Source organism: Catharus ustulatus, chromosome 5 (assembly GCF_009819885.2).
Source record: "Catharus ustulatus isolate bCatUst1 chromosome 5, bCatUst1.pri.v2, whole genome shotgun sequence".
Lineage (NCBI taxonomy): Eukaryota > Metazoa > Chordata > Aves > Passeriformes > Turdidae > Catharus > Catharus ustulatus.
The window spans coordinates 2,486,049-2,503,632 of record NC_046225.1 but is presented as its reverse complement, the minus strand read 5'-3'; the positions used below and the strand labels follow the sequence as shown (position 1 = coordinate 2,503,632).

Here is a 17,584-nt window from a genome sequence, read left to right as displayed (position 1 = left end):
CCTGCAGAATTCCCCTGTGAACAACCTGGGAATGTTCAGGAAGAGGTCTCCCCACAAAGCCCTTGCTGGAGACACCTTATCTCCCAAAGCAAGGTATTAGCCATAAACAAGTTATCCACATCCAAACAACTAAGAAAGCTGAAAAGCTGTCTTGATTAAAGATTTTTTTTTCAAGTCAGTAGTAGTAATAATTAGGCTTGCTACTCACAAATGTCAAGTTTTGACCACATCCCAACTTCCTAAATTACAGGAATATGGTACCAAAACTCAAGGGTGTTCCAAACATCCCAATAAAGAACACCCTTTGAAATAAACTCTATCTTCTATGTTACAAATGGGAGAAATACAGGAAAAACACTGGCACATTTTTTGTCCTCCATGGAGGTCATTCCTCTAAACACGTAAGAGACACTCAGTTACATCACTGCATCTTACCAAAATGATTAAATCTTGTTAGTTTGTGTACTCCAATATGCACATGAAAAACTCAGAATATTAAAAAACAAAGCCTGTTTACAGTAGTAGCTTATTGAAGTGTTGGGGTTTTGGTTTTCTTTATATGAATAAAAATAAAGGAACTGCTCTTGCTTTTAGCTGTCCGATTTCATTATCTGACCTATCCAATATCTAGGGTCTGGCACTTCTGCTCTCCATTCCCAACACTAACAACTGCTTGAACTCAGCAAACAATCACCCTGGACTGTAATCCATGAACCAATAAGCTTGCTTTACAGTGGAGAGCCCAGGCTTGCTGAAGGTGTGGTGCTCCTTTGCCAGCTCACAGGATGCCAGCTTTCTCTCTGGCACATGCACCTGGAGGACCTGCCTTCCTCTCAAGTTCAGCTGGAAACACTTAACCAAGCTCCAAAATCAGCCCTGTGTCATTTTCCCTGTGTCTTGGGATGAACAGACAGATGCTGAGTCACTCTTCTCCCCCAGTCTGGAATACAGCAGAACCGACATGCTTCACCAACCCAGCCCTACTGGAACAGCCAAGACTGGACACTGCAGGACTGCAGGTACCTGGAGAGGTCTCACAGTGCTTTCCTGTGGATCAAAACATCAAATTCTGGGGGGAAAAAGCTTTACCTAAAATATATTTCAGACCCACAATACATGATCAGTTCAGAATTTACACAGTGCTGCATCATCTCCATCACCCTCAAAAGACTTTTTGCCTCCCCAGCTGATAATCACATGGATTTTACAACAGCTCTAGAATTGCTTCACATCACCAGAAACATTGTCCTAACAGGTCTGTAAGAAACATTCCCTGGACTTTAAAAGTAATACTAAAATGATGGTGCTATGCCATGCACAGAAATTGACTGCTACAGTCTGCAAGGGCTTAGAGCTGTGCCCTTGAATCTGAATGAAGGGGACAAGCTAGGTTTAAGGAATAAAACATCCCTTGATTCTTCCACCTCTTTTTAAAGATAAATATCAGTATCAGCTGACACACCTAGTAAACATACCACTGTCAGCAAGGCTCAGGAAGGACAAACAAAACACACACACAAAAAAAACCCCCCTCACCAAAATAGTTTAGTGAAGATATTTCAAAGCCACCAATTTGCTGCATAGATTTTGATCTGTATAATAAGGAGCTCAGATAAGAGATGTCCATGGAGGAGTGAAGAAGTTCCTGTAATTATCTGTTGACAGCTGTGGTTGCAAGAGCAACTTATTACTCCAAAATGAGAACACCCTTCTCTGCAGCATCAATTTAGTTTACTCATGGACTGAGTATTTCCCAAGGTAGCTGCTTGTAGCACCCCTGTGCTTCCTGCCCCGATTCAGGGATGTATTTTATCATGCTGATTAATGCCCAGTATGCACCAGCCTGGTCACAAGGTATAAATGCCAGAGCATAGGTTTCCCCATTGTTGCTTAAAAGGTGTCCCTTTAAAAAGCCAGCTTCATTCAGATCCCTCTGGAAAAGGGTAGTGAGGAAGAGGCAGAGGAGCCTGGGATTTTCCTAATGTCAGTTAACTGGAATATACTGCCAGGGAACACCAAACCCTCAATATTACTGATGACCTTAAGGACTTGATATAACCAGTCCATCTCTAGCTTTTCATTTTTTAAGGCTAATTCAGTTCACACTGCCCTCCATATATTTCAGCACACAGTTTTATGAGTTAAGCACACAAACCCTGGACTCTGCACCCACCACCCAGAAACCAATAAAATTCCACATGCACGTGGGTTAGGTCACCTAAACCATCTCCTCGTCTTTTACTGAGTAGCACAGCACACCCTGTGCAAGAACCATGCTCTAAACCCAGCTGAAGCAGTGTAAATGTCACACTGGCTCCACAGAATGGCTTTTGCAGAGCTTGGGAAAGCCACCGGGGCAGAGCACAGCGACAGGGCGTGCTCGGCTCCGTGCACTCGCAGCAGGGATCAGAAGGGGCAATGTGCCATCCCAGCACTACAGTCACTGCCTGCACAGGCAGGCTGACCCCACACGAAAGGAGGGAGCTGCAGGCACCGCAGGGAGCCGGGAAGAGCAGTGACCTCCCAAGGAGCCGCTGCCCTCCCTGCTGGCTCCCCCTCCTTGGCACGCCGGTCACTGCGACTTCCCGAGGGATCCTGCGCCAAGCGCACACCGGCACGGGCACTGCCCGGAGGGAGAGCAGGGAAACGATCCGAGCCTTCCCCAAGCATCTGGGCCAGCCACAGCTCGTGTGCCACAGCCGGGGGTGCAGCCCGATCGCTACAGAGCTCAGCAGCAGCTCAGCATCGTGCCTGACACCAGCTAAGTGCAGATCAGCGGGGAGGAGGTGCCCCAGGAGCCACACATTAATGCAGATGGAACAGCAAAGCAGGGGCAGGTTATGTATTTTTATATATATAAAATATATAATACTAGCACAGCTGACAAGCAAAACTGGGTCAGGTTATGTATTTATATACATATATGTATATATTCATATATGTAAAATATACATTAACACAGATGACCAGCAAGGTTGGGTCAGGTTTGTTTCCCCTCACACACACAGTTACACAACACAAATATTCAGCACACACTGCTGTGTGCCACCTTTAAAGATGTGCATTTCTAACTTTGCTTTCAAGAAGTTCAAGGGACAGGCACAGATTCTGAGCAGCCACAAAACAGAGCTATCCCATCCCCTGGAATCACAGAATGGCCACCCTGTAACACCTTAAAGGATCTTTACCTCCTCACTGACTGCTTAATGTCACTATGTGCTTCTTATTTTTAAGATGCTGCTCACAAACAGAGAAAGTTAAAACTACTAACTTACACATAGGCATTCTATCATGGTTAAACAAAGTACTCTTATTTTTGGTGAGGGGTGGGGAAAAAAAGGAAAAAATGTTGACAACACAGAGGTGCCACTACTAAGGCGCTCAGGTAGTCTGAGCAGCTATTTTGGACTTTGAAGAGCACCCCTGATTTCTTTCCCAATACTTCTCCAGCAGACAAAGTGGACTAGGTTACTTCAGTTTTGGTGAATTCAAGAGACCCAAAAGACTTGCATTAACAGCTTCAGTGGGCAAATTTCACTTACTGTGTCCAGCTACATGCTCCCCTTTTCTAATCATCCTCCAAGGACAAGAAAATTACTTGAGAGAACTGCTGAAGCATCACCAATTCCAGCCCAGTACAGAAACATGAACTAGCTCTGCCTCTCCTTAATGCACCAAACTAGAAGCTGCAGGAAATAAATTAGCCAAGGCTGCTGCCTTGGAGATGCAGCAAGAGCACAGAACAGCCGCAGCACTCGCTACCTGCACTCACAGTTCTCATCTGCCAGGACAGAGGGACAGTTATGAATTTCACCCAACTGCTCAGCCAGCTCAAACTGCTTGCCCAATGATTTACCTACAATACACACCACAGGGACAGGTATAACAGCTTAGGCATGGACAAATCACAGGGTAAAAGGAACGTGCTCACTTGGTCCCTCTCTCATATTCAAAGAGAACTCATGCTTTGAACACCAAGAATGAATTACCTGATAAAACTGAAAAGGTAAATAATGTCTCAGTTCACAAATAATTATAGGTAGGTTTTTTTGCCCCACTGTAACAAGTATTTGCCCCCATTTATTTGACCTACAGCTCTGTTTCAAGGTCACTGTCACTCAAAACACACAAAACAGACAACATTAACCTATTGCTCAAATTGATTGCACAGATACCTTTTTTCTCTTACAGAAAAAGGAAATATCAGTCTGGAAAATGAAGAAAAAACTCAATCCAGCCAGCAAAGCTTTCCTGGAGGGAAAATAGGGACAAGCTTCCAGAGAGCCCAAGGACAACTTCAGTCAGTTTTCTCAGGATACCTGGCCCTGCACACATGGAAAGAACCAGCCAGAAGCAGCACTGCTATGGTCATCTCTGATGACTCCCTGGAGAATAGACAATAGCACTTTTCATACCAAAACCAAATGCTGAAAGAGCCACTTAAAGCAAATTGTTGATGATCACTGCAGGCCTACCTAGCCCTTTTTATCATCCAGCCAAAAGCATGATTAAAAATCACCTCCAATTCAAGATCTTTTTACATACACCTAAACAGAAGTGTAAATGTTCTGTGAGATTCTTCTGCCTGTCACTCACCACTGCACTGCTCAGCAGAGGCATTCTTAGGGTTAACATATCAAAGATCACTGAAGTAATCAAACTTAATAATTAATCTGTGCCAGCATTTCTGGCATCAGTCCAGTCACTACCACTGTTTCAGTCTGAAGTTCAGAACCTGATTTCCTGCACGTGCTCAGCAAAAACTGAGTGCAGCCACAGTGCCATTTATGTCAACTCTTATCTCCATTTCTCACTTGGTACAGTCTTCTTGTGCTTATGTACTTGTAGTCTTAGAGTCACTACCCAACCTGAGGGAGGCATAAAAACAAATACCATAAAAACACCAATCCCATGAAATCACCCAGTATAACCTACCACATGCTTCTTCAAGCATAAAACAGGATTCATCCATGCTCCCTCATGTTCATTTTAAACCATGTTTGGTTAAAAGCTAATTTCCAACATGGAGTGCACTGCCTTTAACCTCTAGTGCAGAATGAAGCACTTCACTCAAAATCAAAATATTTCCTGCATCCAAGAAATACTGATTTTGTTGAATTTGTGACCAACAGCTCCCCTCACCACCACATGAGGTGACATTCAGGGAATATTTCACCAAGCGACAACAGAACATCACAGCTTAAAAACTGCCCCTCATCACATGAGGTGAAGCAGCAACCACAGAAGTGACTGCAAAACTCAGCAAACCTTACTTCTGGCAGAGGGCTGGCCGGTTTCGTTAGGATTCCTCCCACATAGACAACGTTGGGTAGCGTAGGTCTCGGAAACTCCAGTGCAACATCAGTACAAAGCATCCACAGGCTGGATCCATGGACCAAGTCATACATGGACCGTTCTGGAAGAACCTTGTGTTTCTGCATTATCCTTTCATATTTTGGCAGAACCAAAAAACTGACTCCAAACCTCGAAATAAGATAAACAACAGTATTTTTAATCCTCTCGAACAGGTTCATGTGATCTGTGAGCAGCGAGTTGAACTCTGGAACGTAGGACAGGGGAGCTGGAGCGCCCACTTCTGCTGGATACCAGAGGCCAGTGGAAAACACGGCGTATTTAACCCCTAAAAGATGGGCTATAACAAATCCACACATCTCATTGGGATCTACCAGGAGCAGGTCAAACTTTTCCTGCTTGAGGGCACGCATGAGGTTTCGGTTGCCGACCATCATGTCGCAGTTCTTGGAATAGTGCTCCAGGATATCGAAGAGCTCGAGGGCAGTCAGCCTCCCCGAGAAGATGCTCCTCATCTTGGACTGGAGGAAATCATCCGAGGTGCTGCTGTTAAAGATCCCTGGGTAGCGCTGCAGTCTGTAGTGATTAGATGGAGGGATCTCTCTGCCCTCAGAGAGGAGAAACACTGTCTGGTGACCTTGGTCATGCAAGGCTGAGGCCAGAGTCTTGAAAATATAAAGATGGCTTTCAAACATAATTGGCGGCACAACAACGATTTTGGCAGCCCTCGCTATCCCGACAGCGCTCCACAGGAGAATGAAGGCTGGAGCGTACGGCTTCATAGCTGGAAGGAGAAACAAGAGCATTACATCACAGACAACATGCTGCAGTTTGAGCCCACTGCCCTTTCCTCTGCATGGTTATGAGCACTTCCACTGCAAGGTCTTGTCTGAGTCACCCACAGGCTTTAAGCTGTCCTCCTTCAAGCTGCAACTCTGATTTCAGCATAACATTTTCTGGGGTTCTGTTTTTATATAAGCTAACAAGGTAGAAAAGATAGAGGATTTTTTCCTCCTAAAAGGATATGTAAATTCACACCACATTTTTCTTTAATATCAACACTGATCAGACACAGGGGTGGAAACCAAAACATCAGGTACTAAGATGCTACTATTGACTAAGAACCAACTTAGAGCTTCCAAAAACGACATTCTTGCAAAAACAAGTGTAATTACAGGAGTTAGTACTGCACACAGGAGCACTGCAACTTCCACTGAAGCACTTAAACAGGTACTTGATCCTGAACCTGCTTAAATCAGCACTTGACCACCAGCTCTTCCTAAGCTGAAAAACCCCACTGCCCTCCTAAACGCACAGCTCCTGGCAGCAGCACACTGCCAGGGAAAGGCAAAATTTTTTACACGTGGTTGGGTGACTTAAAATGCTGCATGCAGCAGAGGAAAGCAAAGTGCCTTAGAAGCACAATGAGGACATGTCACAGACTCCTCAGTCACCATCACCCTCCTAGGACAGAGAAACGAGTACAAGCCAAACCAAACAATCTGCTCTTCCCTCGTGCCAAACCAGCGCACGTGGAAGCCCGAGTCTGTTGCAGTGTCCTTTATAAACAAGAACAGATAACACTGCTACTCAGTCCTTATCTCCCTAGGAATAGCCATAAAACACTCCTACAACAGATTGCCAAGGACTTTCCTTTAGTTAATGGTACATGGGTTACCAGCTAACAAGTACAGCATCTCATTCTATACAGCTAATTTTAAATCACTATATTCCCATACACTTACCATGTCAAAAGTTTAAGGGATTTTGAGTTCTATTACTTTGTACTAGATTTTCTCAAAGATGTCCCTTTCAGGTAGTTGTAGACAGCAGTGGTCTCCCCTGAACTTTTTTCTCTAGGCTAAACACCCCAGCTCCCCCAGTTACTTCTCACAGGACTCATTCTCCAAATCCTTCACCAGCCTCACTGCCCTTGTCACGGTGTGCTCCAGCCCCTTCATATTTTCATGAGGTGAGGGGCCCAGAGCTGGGCAGAGCACTCCAGGTGTGGTCTCCAAGTGCCAAGCACAGAGGGAGAACCACTGTCCTGGCCCATGCTCAGCTCCCCTGAACAGGGCCTTGCTAGGGGGTAACACTCCTTAGCTAAGAGAGTAAGCAAATATGGTTTACCAATGAAACACCCAAGACAAGTTATTAATCAAAACCAGAAAAATCCCATTATTGATTCCTTCTCCCCATGCAAGAAGCATTCCCACGGTATTGAGTTACTGCTCCTGTCAACAAGAGCGGTATTACAAAACCATGAATGGAGGTGCAGGACTGGGAAACTCAGTTATGTTTCTATCAGCAGCAGAAATCAAAGGTTACAGGAGCCTAAGGGCTCCTCATGATCCAACATGTTGCCACAGGCCAGCTCTACTTCCATCTCCTCATGGGAGGCCCAGAGCACAGCACAGCAGAGAATCCTTAGCCCTAAGGCACATTCTCCACAGCTGGGTGACACACATGCCACCAAAAGCTGTGGGAATTACAGCCAGCCTTCCCTAGGATGCTGACAGCATTTTCCCCACACTTACCTGGCAGCCAAGTTTCAAACAGGAATCACATTGGACATTTTACTCCTCATAAAGGTATTATAAATATTAACACAAAAACCTGGAAATACAACTAATATCATTTACTAAACTTTTTTTTATCCTCTTGCAGCATATCAGCGTCAAAAGATGACAAAACACACTTCCCTGGCAGCCTGTACCTTGTGGTATCTTCAGAACTGGTAAAACAATAATCACTTCTCAAAAACCTATTATGCAACTCCTCTTTTCAACATAAGCACCTTCTACAGGAGCTGGAAAATAAATGTACAGGACCTGCCAAGCCATAGAGATATTAAATACATGATGCTATTAGAGAAATGCCCATTAAGTGACATTTTTACTGGGAAACATGGCATTGACCTTCTATTGAACTTCTGGCAGGAAGCTGCAGCCTCATCATTTCATGCCCTGGCTGACAGAAGCAGGGAGCTCAGCTTGGAATTCAGCAGGAGCAAGGGCAGTAGGTAACAGCACTCTGTAAACCAATTAATCCCAAGCCTAATTCCCATTTGGAGACTGGGACTGGGGATAGGTGTGTGCCTGGTGCCTTCAGTAGGGCAATCAACACACAACCCCCAAGCTCAGCTCCAGGCTCTGTCCCAGACACTCCCCACTCCACCTGCCCCAGCAATGAGCTCCCCCAGCACAGCAGGTATTCCCACCAGGACAGACTTGCCTGTTCAGTGGCAATTTCTCATTCAGCTCATCTCCCAAAGCAGCAAGAAGTCACAGAAGGCTACACAAGGGTCAAGACAACACCAAAGTGGTGCTCAGCTGGAAGCCAGCTAATCACAACTAGAGCTCAGGGATTCTTCCTAACTCCCAGCCTCACTCCAGTGGTGAACTCCCAGAACAAATCAGTTGCCAAAATAAATAAAAAGGATCAACGTCCAATGCAACTGCCCTCCATTTCCACACACCAGGAGCATGAAAAAGGACTGCCAGGTGTCCTAACAGAAAAGGGGAAAGAAAAGCCCATAATCACAGAATGATGCATTTCTCCAGGATGGTTAGCAATATTAAACCACTTTGTACCTCTGTCTGAAGTCCTCCTTCTAAGGATTTGCCTCCATTAAACAAGACTGTGTCAGAGCCAGAGCTGGCATGCAGTATCCTTCTACCAGAGTGAAAAGGAAAATCCAAATTTGCTAACATTCAAAAAAAAATCCCAAAACATAACAACCTCCAACCAAACAACACCCAAAAAATGATCACTGAATTGAAGCCATTCCTTTCAGCCAAAAAGCCCTAAAAACAAAGATATGGAGAAGGACCGGATGCAGTGACTTTACAACCAAGTGCTGATTGCAAAGGGTGCTCCTGCTGGAGCAAGGAGAAGTTAGACATGCCAGCAAGTTAAACATTAACTTTATGAGTAGCTGTTGGATTAGGTTTAATGACCTATATGTGAGGGCTTTCAAATGAAAGAAAGTGTGAGTTTTAAAGGGTTACAGAAAATCAAGCTCACTCCTGACAGATTGTTGGAGAGCTGACCAAAACACTAAATCATGATATATTTGTGTTCATGAAGTGTTTTTCCATGCATCCAAAAGGACCAAGCAGGATCTACAAGAACTGTGACTACACAGAAAATAATGATTTTCAGAAGAAAAAAAATAGGAGAGAGGATCTTCCCTCCCTTCTTCACAAAGCTGATACTTGAAGGTTGGACAATGTGGAAATGAACTGAATGACACTGAAATAAATGTAGTGCCAGCTGACTTTTAGAATAATAATTTAAACATTAGGATTTAATGTCATTTACCTAAACATCAGTCTTAAATTACTTTATATAAATACCAATTAATAATTGGTGTAACAGTCAATTACAGTCCTGGAACACTTACCCACTATTACATTTGGATTTGCTGCCAATCCTTAATAATCTGCTAATCACTGCTAATGTAACTTTTTGGCATGTTTGAGGGTTTTTCTCCTGTTTTACACCCCTGGCTGCATACCTGCTATTTCTGAAACTTCAAGTCAGCAATACTACTGTCCATGTTTTCTTCCACTGCAGAGAGATCCAGAAGCAGAAGAGCCTCTCACCTCCATCCAGCACAGCCTAAATGCAAACTGCTCCCACACTGACCACTACTCAAAAGATGAAACAGTTCTCAGGCACTTACACATAAGGACATAAAGAGTCCTTCTTATTCACTAACCAAGAACACCCCTGCCTTCAAAAGCAGCAAGGGAAGTTGCACAGAGCTTGAGTTCAGCCATGCAACTTCCTTTTTTAAGTTCCTCCCTTCCATTCAGCCTTGCTTTCTATTTGCTAATTTGTTGAGTTTACCTAAGCAGCTTGAGCAGGAGCTCTGCCAGGAAAGGTGCCCTTCATCCCAAACAGCAGCACTCCTCTGACAGCAAAGGAGCAACCTCTGAGCTGCTGATCACTCTCACCTTACCCAAAGGGCTCAAATTACTCATTTCCATTTCACAGAGACAGCACAGGTTAAAGGAACAGCCTGCCAACCTCTGCAAGCCCAAATCTGGGAGCTAATCAGCAATGAAATTACTGTGCCCAAATGGAAAGCTAATGTGTGTATCCCAGGAATATTATTATTTTTAAACAAGGGTAAACTGGAGACTTTGACACCTTTCAGCAAATTTTCTGTAAATTGCCACAATTGTGGTAACATGCATATTCATTCTTTCCTCTTGCTCTCATTCTTGACTCCCTCATTACACAAAATTCAGTATTTTAGAAGGAAGAACACAAACAGTGCTCTTGGAGCTGTAAACTCTGCAAAACTTCACATCAGTGTCTGAACCAATTGGATCAAAAAGGCAGATACATCATTTTTTCCTATTTTTCCAAAAGAAAGATGTATTAAACCAGCAGCTAAGCTCACATCAAAAGCTGCAGATATGATGCAGTTCCCACATGGGTAGAAGGACCTTGACCAGTTTTCAGTCACATACAGCAACCACCCATGCCAGGTTCCAGAGCCACCTGCTTTTCTCCCCAGTTATCCCACCTGAGGTCAAAAACTACAACCATGAGCAGGGCAGTGTCACCTCAGGAACCAATCCTGCAGCCTTCCCCATGGATATACATAAAGAGGGTGTTGATTTCTCTTAAGATCAGATGCACTGTAGCTGTAGGAAGAGACACGTGCTTGAAAGCATAGCAAGAGAAATGCTGAGGGAAGCTGAAGAACAACTGGTCATGGAGAGCACTGCAAACTGCCTCTGGGGAAAAAAACCAAAAAAACATAGTCAGCTGTTGACTATGGTTTAGTACTGCTCTTAACAGAAAGGAAGCACTAAAACAGGTTAAGAAATGCCCACTGATCTCAGACTGTTACCTTCCATTGCCCAATTCACTGCCACTCCAGCCCTGCCTAATCGAAACCACATTGACACAAACTTACTACATGTGCAGTTCTGTTTGCTTTAGCTGCTATTAAAAACTGTTTTACAGGTACAACATGATACCCATCCTCCAGAGGCTTGTCAACACCTCAGTTATACAAACCAAGAGCCAAGCCCTACAACCCAGGCTGCATGACCAAAGGCCCTGCAAACAAAGCCTTTTATCAAGCCCAAGATAGCCAGGAATGACTAACAGAAGGCACTCCAAGTTAAGTGTAAGGCTGAAAGACAAAGAAAACACACAGCAAAGAGGTTTCACTAATACTGAGTACAGGATGATTCCATGCTAAAAGGACAAGTACCCAACCCAAACCCCAGCTGTGTCAGCCAAACACACCCAGTATTTTGCAAAATACACACAAAATACACACACGAAGTGCATTGATTCCAAACTGTGGAAGAGTGACTAGAGCAAAGAAAAACTCTTCCCTTATACACATCCTTCAAGACATGTAATTTTTCACATTCCCCCCAAACATTTTAAGAGTTAGTAGCAGTCCACACCAGCATTTTTTTGCCAAACACCCAGAAATGCTACCTGAGGAAATGCACTGACCAAATTATGTCTGACAGCAAATCTGAGGAACTTTCATCATTGAGACAGGAAGGTTTTAATTAGTGGCATAACAGATGACAGTAAGCAAGACCATGATCTTCAAACTAAAGCTTGCCTCCTAACCATTCCTTTAAGCTGGGAATTGTAAAATGTGTTCTTAATCCTTAATACCATTTGCTGTGCTGCACATATTCCACAGGCAATCCACAATACTACTCCCTAACCCTTTAGGAGCATTACAGTAAACCAGCCCTACAAGATGTCAGACAGCAAACTGCAGTTTAAAATTAGGAAGCACCTGTAGTACTAAGTGACCTCTGTGCTAAAAAGCAGCAAAAAAACCATCACAAATGCAGAAACATGAGAGTGCCAGAGCAATAACCCAGGAAATTACCTGGGAAGAGACTCTGGTACCAGGTACTGCACAACCTTTGGATTTACGTCCTTGAGTTTTCCCTATCACACATCCTGTTACTAATTGCTGAGGCACAGTGTGTGCTGTGATTGCTATCCTGTGTTGCAACGTCTCAGATGAGTGGTGTCATCTGGCTTTCAACCACAGGCTCCTTTTTCAACTAAATGAATAAATTAAGAAATTAGTAAGACACGTGTACCAACAAGAGCAGGCTTTTGCAGTTACTTTGAACAGTCTCCCAAACATCTTCTATCCAATGACTGAGGCACTTGGATGAGCACAAGAACATCTCATCCAGAGACAAAAGAGGAAGATTTACAGGCATTACAGTATCACTGCAATCCTCTGTCAGACTTACTGTGTCAGCTATGCAATTAAGAGGGAGCCAAAAGGACATGCAATTTATGAAACCACTTTTAGTAACTACTTACTGAACATACAACAGGTTTTATCAAACACTGAAGGGTTTTACCTAAGTTTTCGTACTCAACCATGGGAGAAAAAGGATTTTACAAATTCTCACTTCACAGGTAGCATGGCAAAAAAGGCACTTCAAAATAGAGATTCTACAGTTTACACACAAAATATTTTCAACAAGGATGCTAGCAGATGGATCTTTCAGAAGTTACATGGGAATACAATTTACACAAGGCATTCTATCTTATCAAGTGGCCAAAGTATAACACTCCTGGTAACACTTCACCATGGTTTTTGCAAAGAAGTGCTCTGTGGTCCTTCATGGTTATGGAAAACTGTCCCAAACTTCTGAAAATACTAATAATATCTAAAAAGATTAAGTACTTACCAATATTATCTTTATTAAGTGGTTACATTCTAAATCTACTCAGGATTTCCAATCTATTAATAGCAATAATTTGATAATTTAATCAAGTCCCTTATAAACCCAGCAAGGCCCACATGCTTTGGGGTCACGGTGCTGTAGTGACTGCATCAGCCAAAAATCTGATTCCCCAAGAGTAAAGGATTCAAGACTGATCAAATATTTTTATAATGTAAACTAAGTTCCAACAGGGCAAAGGCACTTTCCATTCCATGTAACCTACATTCCTTAATACTCCATGCACTAAAACTGAGCAAACAATACACAGTAAAAAATATAAACTTTATTGAAGGTCAGTATTTTATGAGTATCCATTTTCCAAGTTCAGCCCAACTAACTGCATGGAATTGAATTTCATCAAGATTTTAAAGCCTGTGAAACATTAACTTCTGTAGACCTACCAGGTAGGGTAGTCAAAACAAATCAAGAGACATTCTTGAGTCATTTTAATAATCCAAATAAAACCAAATAGAGCAAGAACAGCCAGGTCCTTTTTGCACTGTGTGCCTCAAACAGGGCATTTCAAGACCCCCACAATTTGTAACACCTTACAGAGTGAGGATTAGCAAAGCCAAGCTCACACATGGCTCCAAAAGCTGCGTGCCTCGCACCGAGGGCAGCCTGCCTCGTGTGCCAGGGGCTCGGATTTCTCCGCATTGGCGCTCTCCACCGTGCAGCTCTGCTCCTTGCTGCCCGTGGTTATCCCACCCTGGCACCTTGCAAACACAACTGCTGACTGCACACAGAGAGGAGCCATCTGTTCACAAGCAAGACACGCGTATTCCTGCTGGAGAGATTTGTCTGCTGCATCCAGCACGACGTGAGAGCCTTTCCTGACAAACTGTGCACCTTCCCTCACAGCTCCCAGGAACTCACACCAAACACACAATTTCGGCAACAATTTACAAAGCCCCCTCAGCTCCTGGAGACCTTTGCTGAAACCCCAAGTTTCTCGACTTGCTGCAGCCGTTTTGCACCAGAAAGAAGTAGGAGTATTGCTGTGACATCAGGGCTGGGGGCATTCACAGAGAAGCCAACAGGTTATCCCACATTTCCAGGGACACCAGTGATGGTAAGGATGTTTTTTACCAACCCTGCCCTGAAGAGCCCAGGAACAGACTAACTCACCACAGGACTAAGTGTTTAAATAAAAGGAAACTTTCTACCTGCAGAGAGGACAAGGCTTAAGTGCCACAGCAGCTGATGCAGACAGATCCCTCCACTGAAGGGCCAAAGCTGCTCATGAAGTCTCTGCTCTCCCACTGGCATCAAAAGACAGGCTGGGATAACAGCTGAATGAAGTGCTAAAAAGATGGAAAAAGGAAAGACAGAAAAAACCTGACTCTGATTTTCAACACTTAAATTAGTGACTAGATCTCCTTTAATATAATGACCCTCTGAAGAAGGGGTTGGAAGATATTGCAGCACACTTCATTTGGAGCCTAATTTGAACAAGCCTCAGGACCCAAAACAACATCAGTTTTAAACTCAGGCCCATTTTACTGCCATTTGCATTTAACTTCAATAATTATTGGGGGGATGCTTTGCTTTTCACTCCAGCTGGCTTCAGCTTGGTACAAGCTCTCCCTGGTCACGCCATCACATGACACCCAGAAGCACTCAATGAATTTCTTTGTTCCGTTTCTGACTTCATCCTATAGCAAATAAGCACATTTTAACAAGCCACACAAACACAACCGCAGAGGGAACTATCACAGGTTTCCTTCGGCAGAGGGAAATTCAACTTGGAATAAAGTAAAAACACTTCATTTGATCATGTTTTGCTCTTACTCAGATCAATTAAAATAATTGCAGCAACACCACACATGCCAAAAACATTTAGCTTATTCAGTCTGTTATTAATAGGTTTTGTTTTGGAATTTACAGGTCGGGTTTCCCCAAATTCAGCTGCTGCCTGTTGCTTGCAGATTTGTATTTGGAGTGCCTGCATTGAACTCTCACCTAGCAGAATCTGGGCCTAGAGTAAGGACCAAAGTTTAGTCTAACAGCTTTCCTAGACAGTTTAATCCTGAGATTGTGATTTTAAGAGCAAGATCACATCACTTACCAGAGCTACAGGAGACAGAACTTCTACAAAGTGCAGAACACAGTCCAGTAAGGGCTGGGACTTTCAGGTAGCTGTATAAAAATTTTTAAATACACATAAGCTTCCTGCAAATTTCTACCACCAGGAAAGGAATAGCCTAAAGAGAGGGTTTATAGATTGTCAAAGACCATCTGAGACTTGGGTACAATCTGTTAATTCAAAAATATTCAGGAAAAGAGAAAATAAAGCCAAAGGTTACACAGGGCCAAGACAAAGATGGCTCCCATCTCCAAAACTACAATGCCCAGAAGGATCCGGGTGTAAAACCAAAACAAATTAATAACCCATCCAGCCACCCCAAGTGGTTCTACACAGGCACAAGTCTGTTCCTACCCACCAAAGTGGCACTTCCCAGCTATTCCTCCACTTCTGAAAAGCAAAACTTGTTCAACATGAGCACTACATAGTAATAAATAACTGGTAAGGGTTTAAAACTGAAAAACTATCTGCAGTTATTTCACTAGTAAGCAGCTTAAGGCAAGACTGATTACCTAATAAAAGTACAGTCTGAGATAAAATCACTTAGAATACTCCAAACTTCAAGTGTACTTCCATGAAAATAAAGCTAATTGATAAACAAGCAAAATAATTACCAAAGCATCACAAAGCACAGTAATTAATCATTTACTATTAGGGAGTGGTTAAAGAAATGACAGTTTTACTCCTGTATTTTACACACGTCTGTTTTTCAGGATTCTCAACTTGAAAAAACAAAACAACAGATAATCATAAACTGTCCTTGAGCAAGTTTCCACACAAGTCCTCACAAGACTGACACCAACAGCTCCCATGTCCCTTTAGCCCCACAAGTCCTGGATGCCCCAAGCACTGGCCTATCCAGACATTTTTACTAAAACACACATGGAATTTTCCACTTTGTGCTGCAGGGAGGCAAAATGGGTACAGACAAAACACAAGGATTTTAGGTTTGATTATTTATGATAAAGTCTTGTGCCCAGGGACCAAACATCATACACATCACCACACACCCCTCAAACCTCAGTATCAGGAAATAATCAAACAAAATACATATCTACATTTTAATCTGAAATCCAGTATGCCTAAATTTAATGTCTGGAGTTTTGGTCACACTTATGCACTCCATCTTCAGTTACAACAAATAAATAACTTTTTCGAGACTGGTGGTGAAAATTTCTCTAACAGAATATAGTCTGGAATTAAAAAATTTGGAAAGTCCTCCAACTTGTACATTCACTCTTATCACCCTCTAAATACACTGAGACAATTTTTTTTTAAAGCATGCTGTTTCTGCAAGGCATCAAGGCTCACTTCCAGCTCAGAATCAGAAGTTGACTCAAGAATTCCCATTAACTCTCTCTTTAGTTACTGAGTAAGAAGGGAAATAATCTTAAGTCGCTTATTTTTCGTCAGGCTGAACCATCCATTCATAGGCGCAAAGCACAGCACAGGGCAAAGAAGAAAGCTATGCTTGTTTCCCTATCCAAATAAAATTATGGGCATGACAACCAGGCTGCTTAAGGGAAATGGTCATAACAAACCAGTTTGGGCTACAAATCATTTAAATGCTTGTTTCTGACAAGGAGTATCAGCACCTCACACCCTGAGCATTTGAGCATACATACATCCAAGCGCCATAAAAGATGAAAAATAATTCATCAAAGGGTTCAAGATAGCTTATGCCACAAGTCTTGGAAATTGTCTCCCAGAAAAGCTGTCCTGGGGGAAGGACAGAGAATTCTATTAAATGCTTCCAGTGTATTTTACTTCCTGGAAAACAGAGAGAAGAGCCCTCTACAATACCTATTCATAAACACTTGGAGCTGTATCAGCACGTCAGTTTTCAGCCCAAAGCTACTTTCCAAAACAACAATAAGAGGTCAATCCATGCTGAAATTTTTCTGAGGACTAGAAATACTAACAAAGGAGATGAATTATCTCAAATGCTTCTCATGTATCAGCATTTCTCAAACACAGTTCTGTCCTCTTCACAAATATGACTGTCATAACCAAACAGAAATAAAGTATTTGTTGAAAGTCTAGAGCTGGAGAAATAAAAAGTTATTTCATTTGCTAAGCATCTCACAAATTTGATCTCACCACAAACAACCCAAGAGGCTTTCATATTGCAGTAGGATTTCTCTTCTAAGTTGAAGACAATGGACTTGACCAGTAAGGAATGAACCCAGATAAATTCCTGTGCTATTCTAAAGAGAGCAACCTGGCTAAAGCAGTGGACAAAAAGCACTTTAAAGAGCCCAAAGTGGAAAATAGCAGGAAAAGTAGGCATGGGCAATATACACTGGGCAGTTTAAAGTCAGAAGTAAAGCACCTCATGCTCAAGGTGGTCAATTAGAAAATAACCAAGTCAGGACAGACATTGTTACTTTTAATTATTGCAGCACACTTTGAAATAGTATGACAGCAAAACATATCC

General features: G+C 42.9%; 1 protein-coding gene across 4 annotated transcripts in view; it reads right to left on the bottom strand.

The window, feature by feature from the left end:
- UGT8 (UDP glycosyltransferase 8) overlaps nucleotides 1-17,584 on the bottom strand; it is a 34,259-nt gene that overhangs the window by 13,917 nt on the left and 2,758 nt on the right. For 2 of the 4 annotated variants that reach the window (XM_033059916.2, XM_033059917.2), the window contains exon 2: nucleotides 5,274-6,097. In XM_033059916.2, coding sequence (XP_032915807.1) covers nucleotides 5,274-6,095 — 822 coding nt within the window. In that variant the 5' untranslated portion in view covers nucleotides 6,096-6,097. Of the gene's footprint in view, nucleotides 1-5,273; nucleotides 6,098-8,906; nucleotides 8,925-14,227; nucleotides 14,246-17,584 lie in introns of those variants that run through there. The other 2 variants (XM_033059914.1, XM_033059919.2) reach the window with 2 other exon arrangements.